Source organism: Somniosus microcephalus, chromosome 19 (genome assembly GCF_052327205.1).
Source record: "Somniosus microcephalus isolate GS21.2 chromosome 19, FLI_Smic_1.0, whole genome shotgun sequence".
NCBI lineage: Eukaryota > Metazoa > Chordata > Chondrichthyes > Squaliformes > Somniosidae > Somniosus > Somniosus microcephalus.
The window spans coordinates 45,694,846-45,708,686 of NC_141005.1; the positions used below are offsets into that span (position 1 = coordinate 45,694,846).

At 45.3% G+C, this 13,841-nt stretch overlaps 1 protein-coding gene across 1 annotated transcript in view; it reads left to right on the forward strand.

Moving 5' to 3' along the window:
* Positions 1-13,841, forward strand: part of cfap73 (cilia and flagella associated protein 73) — a 39,069-nt gene that overhangs the window by 1,473 nt on the left and 23,755 nt on the right. The window contains exon 2 of the mRNA XM_085961738.1: positions 7,071-7,176. Coding sequence (XP_085817864.1) covers positions 7,071-7,176 — 106 coding nt within the window. The remainder of the gene's footprint in view (positions 1-7,070; positions 7,177-13,841) is intronic.

A 13,841-nucleotide genomic window follows, 5' to 3' on the forward strand; every position in this document is an offset into this window, starting at 1 on the left:
ATAATTAATAAATATATATATATATAATATAGAAAAGTTTGAGCTTGGGTCTGTGACGCTAAAAAAGCAGGAAGTGTAGCGGTTCGAGTAGATCGCCACTAAATAAGAGAGTTTGACTTCGACGAACTATTAACAAGTTGTTTATTTACAGGAACAGACTAATTACATCAGGTAAGATGGCAGGTAAGATAGCTGACTGTAGGAGCACCGTGGTATAGGTCTTGTCCCAGCGGGGACTCCACGAGGACTAACTAGAAGTTTCCCAGCTCAACTGCCAGCAGGTTCCGAACCCAACTGCCAGCAGGTTCCGAACCCAACTGCCAGCAGGTTCCGAGCCCAACTGCCAGCAGGTTCCGAGCTCTACTGTTGGAAGGTTCCGAGCTCTGATGTCATGACGCCAGAGTACAGGAGAGAAGCATAGTAATAGACACATACAGTAAGGTAAGTTAAAGGGAATTATGTATCTCAATGTAAGGGACAACCGGTGGTACCGCCACATAGGCCCCCCCAGAATTCGCTTTAACGAAAGTCCAAGGATGAGATGGTCTGACGAGCTGGTGGTCACGGCGGTCGTGCTGTCTCGACTGGTAGGCGAGGTCTGAAGATGCTGCTCGTGAGCGGATCCTTATGCGCGTCGTGGCGAATAAAATGTATCCGTCAGGCGAAGGACCGTGGAGACGTGCGAAACAGCAGGCCTTGTCAGAGTGACGGGCAGGTTGGGCGGACGCGGGTGATGTCTCCGTTGACTGGTGAGCGAAACCATCAGGAGGCTGGAACGCACGGAACAGTGCGTGCCATAATGATACGACATTAACAGAACGGAGGGTGAAAAGTTGCTGTGTTGATCTGTGATCAGAGCAACTTCCACGTGTTGATCGCGGCCGCAGGATGCCCGTTGGACCCGTCCTCGATGTATACAGCTTCGGTAGACGTTTGCATTTGTTAAAGGGAAAACTGGAGAAAGGGCGGCAACGGTCCAGGTTGTTGTTGCTTTCGGGAGGGGCAAACTCTGCTTGGAGGGCGGCAACACTTGTAGTTGTTGTAGATTTAGGAGAAAACAGCCGTGAGGGCGGCAACGCTTTTCGTTCGCGCTGAAACGTGTAGTAGGTAACACAACCAGCAGGCTGTAAAGCTGGTGCGTCGGCGGCGGAAAAAGAATCATCGGTGTTCACGAGGGAGGGGTTCTCGATGGGCGAGGTGTGCGTCCTCGTATTTTGCGGGGGTGAGTCCTCGTGGTATCCCCGCTGGGTGCGCTCCGATCTTGTGGGTCCGAACATGCTGTACCCCGCGCTTGGAGAGATGTATACTTGTATAGACGTAGAGGCGGACGATCCGTGGTCACGGCGGTCGTAATTACTGTTCCGTGTTGTTCGTTGGTTGTACATTAGTCATCTTGAGTGTAGACGAGGTTCAGGCGTGCGTTGCTACCGTGAAAATCGTTCACGGATACGGATTCACCAATTGTAGCGTTGGAATTGATGAGCTCCCATACTCACGTCGTAGGGTCACCAATGTAGCGGTTCGAGTAGATCGCCACTAAATAAGAGAGTTTGACTTCGACGAACTATTAACAAGTTGTTTATTTACAGGAACAGACTAATTACATCAGGTAAGATGGCAGGTAAGATAGCTGACTGTAGGAGCACCGTGGTATAGGTCTTGTCCCAGCGGGGACTCCACGAGGACTAACTAGAAGTTTCCCAGCTCAACTGCCAGCAGGTTCTGAACCCAACTGCCAGCAGGTTCCGAACCCAACTGCCAGCAGGTTCCGAACCCAACTGCCAGCAGGCTCCGAGCCCAACTGCCAGCAGGTTCCGAGCTCTACTGTTGGAAGGTTCCGAGCTCTGATGTCATGACGCCAGAGTACAGGAGAGAAGCCTGAGTATAGTAATAGACACATACAGTAAGGTAAGTTAAAGGGAATTATGTATCTCAATGTAAGGGACAACCGGTGGTACCGCCACAGAAGTGCCTTTACCTGTTTGAAATAACTTTTTGAGTTTTGTGATATCAATGGGTGTGTCTCATTTTTGTCCTGTGTGGTCATCACTGGGTAATAATGAAAGCAATTTTCTCACAGGTCTCAACTCCTTATTAAGTTATATTTTTGTGAGAACACATAAGAACATTAGAAATAGGAGCAGGAGTCGGCCCTTCGAGCCTGCTCCGCTATTCAATGAGATCATGGCTGATCTTCTGCCTCAACTCCATTCAGCCCTATCACAAAATCCCTTGATGCCTTTACTAGTCAGAAATCTATCGAATTCTGTTTTGAATATACCCAATGACTGAGCCTCCACAGCCCTCTGGGGTAGAGAATTCCAAAGATTCACCACCCTCTGTGTGAAGAAATTTCTTCTCATCTCAGTCCTGAATGGCCTACCTTTTATCCGGAGGCTGTGACCTCTGGTTCTAGACTCCCCAGCCAAGGGAAACATTCTCCCAGCATCCACCCTATCAAGCCCTGTAATAATTTTGTATGCTTCTGAATTCAAGAGAATACAGGCCTAGTTTACTCAATCTCTTCTCATACGACAGTCCCGCCATCCCAGGAATCAATCTCGTGAACCTTCGATGCACTCCCTCTATGGCAAGTATATCCTTCCTTAGGTAAGGAGACCAAAATTGTACACAGTACTCCAGGTGTGGTCTCACCAAGGCCCTATATAATTGGAGTAAGACTTCTTTACTCCTGTACTCAAATCCTCTTGTAATGAAGGCCAGCATACCATTTGCCTTCCTAATGGCTTGCTGCACCTGCACATTCACTTTCAGTGACTCATGTACAAGGACACCCAGGTCCCTTTGAGCATTGAGCATCTGCATTCCCCAATCTTTCACCATTTAGGAAATACTCTGCCTTTCTGTTTTTTCTACCAAAGTGGATAACTTCACATTTATCCACATTATATTCCATCTGCCATGTTCTCGCCCACTCACTGAGCCTGTCGAGATCCCCTTGAAGCCTCTTCACATCCTCTTCACAACTGACACTGCCACCTAGCTTTGTATCATCAGCAAATTTGGAAATGTTACATTTAGTCCCTTCATCCAAATCATTGATATAGATTGTGAATATCTGGGGCCCAAGCACCGATCCTTGCAGTACCCAACTAGTCACAGCCTGCCATCCCAAAAAAGACCCTTTTATCCCTACTCTTTGTTTTCTGTCTGTTAACCAATTCTCAATCCATGCTAGTATATTACCTCCAATTCCATGTGCCCTAATTTTGTTTGCCAACCTCTTGTGTGGGACCTTATTGAAGGCCTTCTGAAAATCCAAATACACCACATCTACTGGTTCCCCTTTGTCTACTCCACTAGTTACATCCTCAAAGAACTCTAATAGGTTTGTTAAACAGGATTTCCCTTTCATAAATCCATGTTGACTCTGCCCAATCTTACTATTAGTTTCTAAGTGCCCAGTTATTGCATCCTTTATAATAGATTCCAGCATTTTCCCAACTACTGATGTGAGGCTAACAGGTCTGTAGTTCCCTGTTTTCTCTCTCCCTCCTTTCTTAAATAGCGGGGATACATTTGCTATCCTCCAATCTGCAGGAACCGTTCCAGAATCTATAGAATTTTGGAAGATGACAACCAATGCGTCCACTATCCCAATGGCCACCTCTTTCAAAACCCTAGGATGTAGGTCATCCTGACCTTGGGATCTATCGACTTTTAGTCCCATTAATTTTGCTAGTACAGGTAGACTACCCTTTATCCGAACTTCCGAAAACCGAAACCCTCTAAAAACCGAAGGTTTTTTCGTTCAGCGTAAGTCGTGCGCACGACTTACGCTGAGCAGAGGGTCAGCGTAAGTCGTGCGCACGACCCCCCGCGGACACCCCCGCCGACCCCCCCGCCGACCCCGACCCCCCCGCGGACCCCCGCCGGCCCCGACCCCCGCCGACCCCCCCCCGCGGACCCCCGCCAACCCCGACCCCCGCCGACTTACGCTGAGCGTCAGCGTAAGTCGTGCGCACGACCCCCCCGCGGACCCCCCCGCTGGCCCGACCCCCGCCGACCCCGACCCCCACCGACTTACGCTGAGCGTCAGCGTAAGTCGTGCGCACGACCCCCCGCGGACCCCCGCCGACCCCCCCCCACGGACCCCCGCCGACCCACCTTCCGAAATCCGAAATTCTCCGAAAACCGAAACACGGCTGGTCCCGAGGTTTTCGGATAAAGGATAGTCTACCTGTACTGTTTTTTTTACTAATAATAATTTCTTTAAGTTCCCCATTCTCGCCACAACCTTGGTTTTCTCGTATTTCTGGGAGGAATTTTGTGTCTTCCTCCGTGAAGACAGAAACAAAGTATTTATTTACTTTCTCTGCCATTTCCTCATTCCCCATTATAAATTCTCCCATCTCTGACTGTAAAGGACCTACATTTACCTTCGGCAGTCTTTTCCTTTTCACATACCTATAGAAGCTTTTACAATCTGTTTTTATATTTTTCGCTAGTTTGTGCTCATATTCCATTTTCCCTTTCTTTATCAATTTCTTGGTCCCCCTTTGCTGATTTCTAAAAAGATCCCAATCCTCAGGCTGATCGCTTTTTCTGGCAACTTTATAAGCTTCCTCCTTTGACTTAATACTAGCTTTAATTTCTTTTGTTAGCCATGGTTGGATCACTTTTCCTTTTGGGTTTTTATGCCCTAGAGGAATATATGTTTGACACAGTAGAGTCTAGTTCAATGTATAACTTAATATTTAGGTAACAAGTCGATCCTGTCAAGTTAGGCACTGCTTTTTTGTGGTTCTGGTTGGTCTGCTGAAGTTTAAGGGATCAGCATTTTTTTAAAATCTGTTTTTAGTTGGCTGATCACGGTGAAGAATTTCAGAACCGGGAATTAGAATATTTTTCTATGTGGGCAGTTAATAATCGGCTCAAAGCACTGCCAGGTCAGGTATACCATGGGCCATGTGCCGAATATAGCCCCATTGATATTGTCTGCAAACTTGTTTTAACCTCACAAGAGCACTTCATACTGCACCAACATGAACTTTTCATTTCCCACAACAATCAAACTTTTGGCCAATCTGCGTGAGTTTGCTAATTATATCCCCAAATTATTGCCGCTTTTGTGCTGGGGATCTGCTATTACTAGGAACTAGGTTGAGAGTACCCAAACTGATTTCACATAGGGCCCATACAGCTGGCAGAGAAAGAGAGGAGACCTGCATCACAACAGCTCAGACCATATTAAAACTCATAAGTGAGGAAGAGCCATACCATCCTCTAGAAGATTAACTTACCAAAATAAGCTCTCACCTCTTGAAATAATTGGATTTGAACATGGCCAGGGTAGTGTACTTGGCACATGTCATTTTTGGCCGTTTTCTACAGATTGAAGTTGTAAAATTAATGACTTTTAATGCTGGGTTTTTAAAAGCAACAAAAGACGTAGCTAGACAAAGGGTGGTTAATATGCTAATTGGAAGTTGCGTCTCCCAGAGACTAAACATTAAGGGCTCCTTTAGGTTTTCTGGGGATTTGGAAAAACATCGCTCACCATTGTGTTGGAAAACCATTTGCTCTCTGTCGATCCATGAGAGGGGCAGGCTTTTTTGACAGAAAGTGAGAGGCTTTTCAGCACAGACACCAAGAAAGGCAATCCAGCTTTTGGGAAACAGGATGCTGTACAGGCAGTCAAACAGCAAAAGACTGCGAAGAGAAGAGATTTTATCCCTGGACTGCCGGACAGAATACAGAGGGATATTCTGTTTAACTTGAGCTGGCTACCCACTGAATTGGGTAGCATTGCCTGTTCTTTATTTAGTATATTTACATGAATATAGGTTGTACTGATTGAACTAAATGACTGATCATACTTACTCATATCGCTGTATGCAATTTTCACCTCACTATGGAATATAGCAGCTCATGATTCGAACCAAACGTCCCCTCATCTGCTGTTAATTCTGTCCAACTTTCGAGAGATACAAGAAAAATACGTGCAAAAGACATGAGTATCTGATCCAGATCGCAGTGGGATAGTATTGTTAAATCCCCACATTACTCTATCGTACATATATTGTACAAATGAATATAGGGCAGTATGAGTCAACTAAAAGTAAAAACTCAGGCTGCTCACGGCAGTGACTGCTGCCACTGAACCCTTGAAGGTATTGACAGCAGATCTAAATTTATGATAGTGGCCTAAACCCAACAGGCCTTTGACCTTTGCCCAGTGTCAGGGTTTAATACAACACTGACAAGATGGTGAGTCTGTCTCTTCTGTCCCTGTCCAATGTGTTGATTTGTAAGTGGTTTGATTGCTGCTGAACAGGAGCATGTAGCAGCAGTGGTAAAAGTTTACCTTTCATTCTTCCCCTTTTCAAAAAAAACAGCAGGGTCCTTATTTTTAAATACGCTATTTGGAGGTTAATTTAGCAGATTGTTAGCGACAGGATCCCTGTATTAATTATTCTGCATGGAAATCCAAGTCCTTTTAGTAAAAAAAAATTTTTTCTTTTAAATACTAAAGAACTTGCCGTGCATATTAACTATAGGACTTTGTATTAACCGGTCAAGTCATAAAGACTTGGTATAACTCAGCTCAGTTGGATTCTGGAGAGGGTAATCCAATAGGGATCTCAGGGGCTGTCAAAGAAGTTGTCACACCAGAGAACAAGCACATTTTGGGCAAAGAAGTAAGAAGAGGGAAGGACAAGACTTTGAGAGGCTGGCGAGAAAGGTTCTATTAGACATTGGAGAGAGCGGTTGTGTGGAATTAAATAAGTTAAATTCCAGAAAAATAAACAAAACTGGTCAAGAAGTGTGTGATTGTGTTTTTAAGTGACTATGAGCCTGGCTGGATTTGAAGAAATTGCTGGGTGTCTTTATTGTTTGTGGAAATCAAGGTAGCATTTTCCACACTTCTACTGCAAACAGTCCAGTAAAAATCATATCCAAAGATTGATGGTCTAATACAGTAAATTAAATCAAACCTGCCATTGACTATTTTGAATATTTCTCCATGTTGCGTCTAATTCTGTGAAGTAAAGCTGAGAATGAAAGGAATAAGCGATATATATGAACTTTCTGTTTTTCTTTCAAAGCAAAATGCCAGAGCAAGAAGGGATCACTGTATCTTCTGCTGCTCCATTATTGGAGAAAAGGCGAGAATTGGCAGAGGTGGAATTGGCTCTTGCTAATCAAAAGGAGGTAAAAGAAACTGATAGGGCAAAGGTTAAATCTGTGTTCATAATTCAAAAAGGAATATACAGATATATGATTTTAATTATCTCCTTTTAAATTGGCTTTTCTCCCAAAGGAATCACCGCTCTACTATACATTGAAACCAGTTATGAATTAGAAAATGCTGTTTAACACATTTAGTCATTCGTCCAGATCATTGGTTTTGCTATATGTATTCTATCCTATTTCATTATGGCTGATTTTACACAGCAGCAATGCCATTTACACCTTAAAGAGGTTGTCTCACATTCAGTACTCCATTTAGAAATTAAACCTTTGAACGGTTAGAGTTTATGATTAACCTTAACACTTAGAAAACAAACTCATAGGTTCATTCTGACAGAAGATTATCCAGCTCCTATCTGAGCAATTAAGTATTTTATCATCTTGGGTGGTTAATTGTTCAATAAATTAGCAATCTTTTAAAAGGTTTTCTTTTCAGTTCTGACATTATTAGTGGTTTCCTGATTTTAAAATCATATTCTTGTATCCATGATAAAGAATTTCAATAAGTGTCTATAGTATCTGTTTCTCTCATTGTTTGACCTAGAATACAATACCATTCAACATAAGTTAGAGAGACTAGTGTTCAGAAATTGGAGCTAAAACAACATAGTTAGGAATGAATACATTTCAAGGATTGCAGTTATAGATTTGTAGATGTCTCAAACAGGCAGTTAACAGTGATGTAAGCAAGTCGCAGAAACATTGGGCAGAACAGAAGCAATTGTCTTGGAGTGAAATGGTAACCATATGGGAAAGTGTAGCAACTGTGGCATCAGGGAAAGAAATGGCAGTGTAATGGCACGACTGATATGAGAGGATCCATTAAAATATATCAATGTGGCTCACCTAGGATCTTTTGTTTTTAAAGTTGCGATAAATCCATGTAGGGAGACAAGGAACTCAAAGAGGCGAGGTATGAGGATTAATACAAGTGCTTTATTGAACGACTGCGAGACAACCAGGTAGGCCTGCTTCCAGGCATTGCACCTTTGCTGACCTTAGCAGGAAGCTAACCCCTGACCTTAACAGGAAGCAACCCCTGTCCTTAGCAGCAGCATTGGCTACAGCACCACCTGGTGGATAACCTTAATCATAACATCCCAGATTACTATATCCCTCCCCCCTTAAGATTTCAGTATGAATTTCTTAACAAACAACCATTCCTAAGGGTCACATAAGAAGTCTCCATTCACCATGTTCCATACTTGACGAATCGAACAGGTCAGTATCAATCTCTCTGGTGGCTTGCGAGGCCTTTGTGAACGTCTGACAGTAAAGTCCCTGCTTGTTTGTGGTGAAGCCACCAGCTGCTCCTGAGCAGTGCTCGGAGTATCTGACTCTGCAACGATGGTTTTCTCTTGACGAATGGGTTCCTGTGGAATGGTCTCTGTCCCTGGTGGTGGCACCACAGATGCACTTGGATAACTGGGGGCAAACCTGTCCTCAGCCATTGCATCTGGAACCTTCATTTCAATTTCCCCTTGTCTGGTAAGTATCTGATCTACATGTCTGCATACTACCCTACCATCTCCCAACATGACCTTGTATGATACGGGACCGGTCATTGAGTCTATGAAGCCAGGAATCCACTTGGGTCCATAACTGAAATTCCTGGTAAGGACCGCATCTCCTTCTCCAAAACTTCGGCTCTTTGTTCTTTTGTCATGGTTCTCTTTTTGTTTGTTTTGTCTGTTTTCCATTTTCCTTTTTAGGTCTGGGTGGACAAGGTCAAGAGTGGAGCGTAGTCTACGACCTAATAACATCTCAGCAGGAGAGAGTCCTGTGGTGGATTGAGATGTTATTCTGTAGCTGAACAGAACCCGTGACACTTTGGCTGCTAAACTCCCTTCTGCACTTAATTTCATCATCTCTTTAAATGTTTGTACGGCTCTCTCCGCAAGTCCATTTGAGGACGGATGATATGGGGCCGAGGTCACCTGCACTATGCCATTTTTTCTCGAGCACTCTTTTGTCTCTGTACTCACAAAACAAGTGGCATTGTCACTCACCACGATCTCCAGTAGCCCTTGATTACTGAAGCTCCGACGCAGGCAGTCTATAGTAGTAGTGGCGGAAGCAGAATTTACAGGATAAACATCCATCCATTTGGAATGTGCATCAATGATTATGAGAAACATCTTCCCCATGAATGGACCCGCATAATTTAAGTGCAATCTTCTCCATGGTTTATCCAGCCACTCCCAGGGGTGGAGAGGAGCCGCTGCTGGTGCCTTCCGGTGTTCCTGACAAGTGCTGCATGTCTTGACTAGATTTTCTATCTCCTCATCTAGCTTTGGCCACCACAAGTAACTCCTAGCCAAGGCTTTCATACGCGAGACCCCAGGATGACACTGATGTAGTTGCTCTAGGATAGACTGTCGTGCTGGCTGTGGAATAATCACTCGTGCTCCCCACAACACGCAACCATCCTGCACACTCAGCTCTGTTTTCCTGACACTGTAGGGTGTGAAGTCAGCCCCTTCCGGATGCTGTGGCCATCCCCTCACCACATATTCTCGAACTCTAGACAGTACTGGATCTTTACCTGTCCATGTTCTTACTTGCTCTGCAGTCACAAGTGCTGTGTCAGTGTCCTCCAACATCAACACTCTGTCCTCTGGAGCTGCACGGATAGGTGTGCCTGGCAGTGGAAGACGGCTCAAGGCATCTGTGTTCCAATGGTACTTGCCCGCCTTGTAGACGATGACATACTCATATGCCCTCAACGTCACGACCCACCGCTGGATCCGGGGTGACACCATCTGTGGAACTGCTTTAATTTTGTTGAAAAGAGAGATAAGAGGTTTATGATCAGTGCATGTGGTGAACTTCCTGCCATATATGTACTTGTGGAACCTCTGTAATCCAAACATTACTGCTAACCCCTCTTTGTCTAACTGGGAATAGTTTTTTTCCGCTGGTGTTAGAGTTCAGGACATAAACCCTATTGGTCTTTCAGTTCCATCTTCCATGCAGTGTGAAAGAACTGCCCCCACCCCGTAAGGTGAAGCGTTACAAGAGAGAATGATGTCTTTCTCTGCATTGTAGTGAACCAGCACATCCGACGACAGCATCAGTTTCTTGGACTGTTCAAATGAAACCCCCTGCTCCTCTCCCCACTGCCACTGTGTCTCCTTGCGCAGTAGTTTGTGAAGAGGTGCTAACACAGTTGACAAGTTTGGTAAAAACCTGTTGTAATAGTTCAGCAGTCCCAGGTAAGCTTTTAACTCAGCCACATTTGTAGGAGCAGGGGCGTCCTGCAGTGCTTATACCTTCTCCTTGAGTGGATGGAGCCCGGTGGTGTCCACTCTGTGTCCCAGGAACACTGCCTCATTCCCCAGGAAAGTGCACTTACTCCTCTTGAGCCGGAACCTTGCCCTCTCCAATCTCTGTAGTACCTCTCTCAGCATGCTCAGATGCTCCTGGTCGGTTCTTCCCGTCACCAGAATGTCATCCAGATAGATGGAAACATGTGGAATCCCTTGCAGTACACCTTCGATTGTCCTCTTCTTCCTCAGCTTCCCCGCTGATGTGGTGTGCTCCATGTTTTTTCACTTCTCTCCCTTGGTTTTGCTGTCCTCCCCCTTTTGGTTTGGATTCCTCCACAGGTGATTTCGCCCTGCAAGCTCGTTTTATGTGTCCTTGTTTCCCACACTTGTAGCACTTTTCCTCCAGAAACCGGCATTCACTCGCCAGGTGATCGCCCTTTCATCTACAACATGCCTTCACATGCTCACGTTGTGGTTTCTGACACATGTTCAACTTGTGCACAACAACCTGACCTGCAACTTGCGTAGCATTAGCCCTGTCTGAACCCTGTATTTCTTTTACATCTCGGTTCGCTGTCTCTATGGCTTGAGCAAGTTCCAATGCTTTTTCATAAGTAAGCCCAGTCTCGGATAATAATCTGCGCTGCATTCGGTCGTCCATTATTCCGCAAACTAGCCTATCTCTCAGCATTTCCTTCAGGTTGTTCCCATAATTGCAATCTTGTGCCAATTTACGCAACACTGCTACATAGTCCATTACACTCTCTTCCTCTTTCCTGTTCCTTGAATTAAACTTGAACCGCTGTACAATCTCACTAGGCCTAGGGTTGAGCAGCCATGCTCTCTTTCAACTGGTAGCTAACTGCAGCTCGTGATTTTGTTGTTTAAATGTCCTGGCAGACTTCTCTTATTCAGGGTCCTGTTTTACCTCATCGCCAAATGTGATAAATCCATGTAGGGAGACAAGGAACTCGAAGAGGCAAGGTATGAGGATTAATACGAGTGCTTTATTGAACGACTGCGAGACAACCAGGCAGGCCTGCTTCCAGGCATTGCACCTTTGCTGACCTTAGCAGGTAGCAACCCCTGACCTTAGCAGCAGCATTGGCTACAGCACCACCTGGTGGATAACCTTAATCATAACATCCCAGATTACTATAAAAGTTTAAATATTTTGCCCCTTTCTCGAAAATCATCTTTTCTAAAAAGGAAGTAACTCAAGGTCCCTTAATCAGCCACATTTCTTTCTTTGTATCTTTTTGTTAAAGAATGAAGGACATATTTATACATCTTATTACGTCTCTCAGAGATGTCAAAGCACTTCACATATAACAGATGACTTTGAACTGTACTATTTGCTGTTATGTAGGCAAATATGGCAGCCATTTTGCACACAGGAAGATTCCACACCAACATCAGGGGCTGATCAGTTAATCTGTTTTTGTAGTGTTGGTAGAGAGAGAAATGTTGGCCAGAAAGCCCTCCAGGAGAACTCCCTGCTCTTCTAGAAATAGTGGCATGGGATTTTTAACTTCCACCTAAAGCAACGGAACAGGCAGATGGGACCTTGGTTTAATGCTTCATCTAAAAGGACAGCAGCTGTGACATTACATCATTCTTTACTACTGCACTAGAGTGGAGCCTAGATCACAAGCCTAGATCCTGGACTGGGTAACCCACAACCTTCATGCCCAGAAGCAAGAGTACTGCCAAGTGAGACAAGTTGCCAAATAAAAACTCGAGACAACACAAAGACCGGAGATAGATATAGTATTCTAAGTATGGCCTGAAACTAATTTTCAATGTAGAACTAGTATAACCTCCTTGGTTTTATATTCTGTGCTTTTGGTTATACATCCCATGATATGGTTGTCTCATCAAGCATGCCTCTCCTCCCTTAACACCCTTCTTAAAACCTACCCCTTTGACCAAGCTTTTAGTTACTCTTCCTAATAGCCTCTTCATTGGATTGGAGTCAATATTTGTCTGATCACTCTACTGTGTGTTCTGTCGGTACCTTTCTACCTAGACACAATTTAGGACTCAGAACTCAGAGATTCAAACATGAAGTGCTTTATTGGAAGGAAAGGAAGTTCTGGAAAGTTCTGAAAAAAGAGAGCTAAAACTTAACAGAGAACACCCAACCATTTAGCTCCTGTGACAGCGCCACCACAGGTGGGAGGAGAACACACAATACATAACATTTCCTCCCCTCTTAAATGGAAGGTCCACATTATTCCTCAACAGGTAAGTTACTTTCAATGCACTCAACGAACCTAGGGTAGAGGTAGACTGCCTCAAACCCTGACTTTACCCTGGGGTTTATTCTGCCCCAGTCTTGTGGGTAAGTCACTAAGCCTACAGATTCAAGCGTCTTGGAGGCCACCGCTCTCCGACAGGATACCGGCGGTCATCGCTGGCTTCCATAGCAGTAGGCATTGACACAGGCCTGGATGGAGAAGGTGCCTGTGTCAGTCGAAAGTCAGGAGTTTGCACAGGTGGAACAGTCTCTTTGACTTCCTGTGTTGGAGAAGAGCACTGTGGCAAAGGATGCTGGTTTGCGGTATCATCCGGAAACAGTTCAGGCCAACCAGCCGTTGGAGCCTCTGTGGCTGTCTCTGCTCCTAGCAACAGTTGATCTGTGTGTCTTCTCCAGACGACGTCCTCAGCAGTCTCAACCGTGTAAGACACAGGGCCCGTCTGCGCGATCGCCGTAGCAGGAACCCATTTCGGTCCAGTGTTGTAGTTTCAAGCTAGGACGTGCTCTCCCGGATGAAACCGTCTCTCCTTGGCTCTTTTCTCTCTCTTTTCAACTTGAGCTTGTTGTTGACAATGGACAACCTGTTCTGCCCTTGGAGGTTTGAGTAAGTCAAAACTTGTCCGCAACTGCCTCTTCATCATGAGCGAAGCGGGGGAAGGTTTGGTTGTGGCATGCGGCTCGTTCCTGTAGGACAACAGGAAGCTGTTCAGACATTGGTGGATTGAGCCCTGACCTTGCGATGCCTTCAAGGCGTGCTTCAAAGTTTGCACAAACCTTTCTGCCTGGCCGTTGGTAGAGGGATGATAGGGCGCAGACCTGATGTGTTGGACACCATTCACATGCAGGAAGGTTGCAAACTCCTGTGATACAAATTGTGGACCGTTGTCACGAGTTGTTCTGGTGAGCCATAACGGCTGAACATCTCACCAAGTTTCTCAATTGTTTTCTCTGCCGTGGTAGACCTCATCACAGCGACCTCCGGCCACTTGCTACGAGCGTCCACAACCACCATAAACATCTTCCCTTCGAAAGGACCGGCGAAGTCCACATGTACTCGCTGCCACACTTCTGCAGGCCAATCCCAGGGGTGTAGGGTT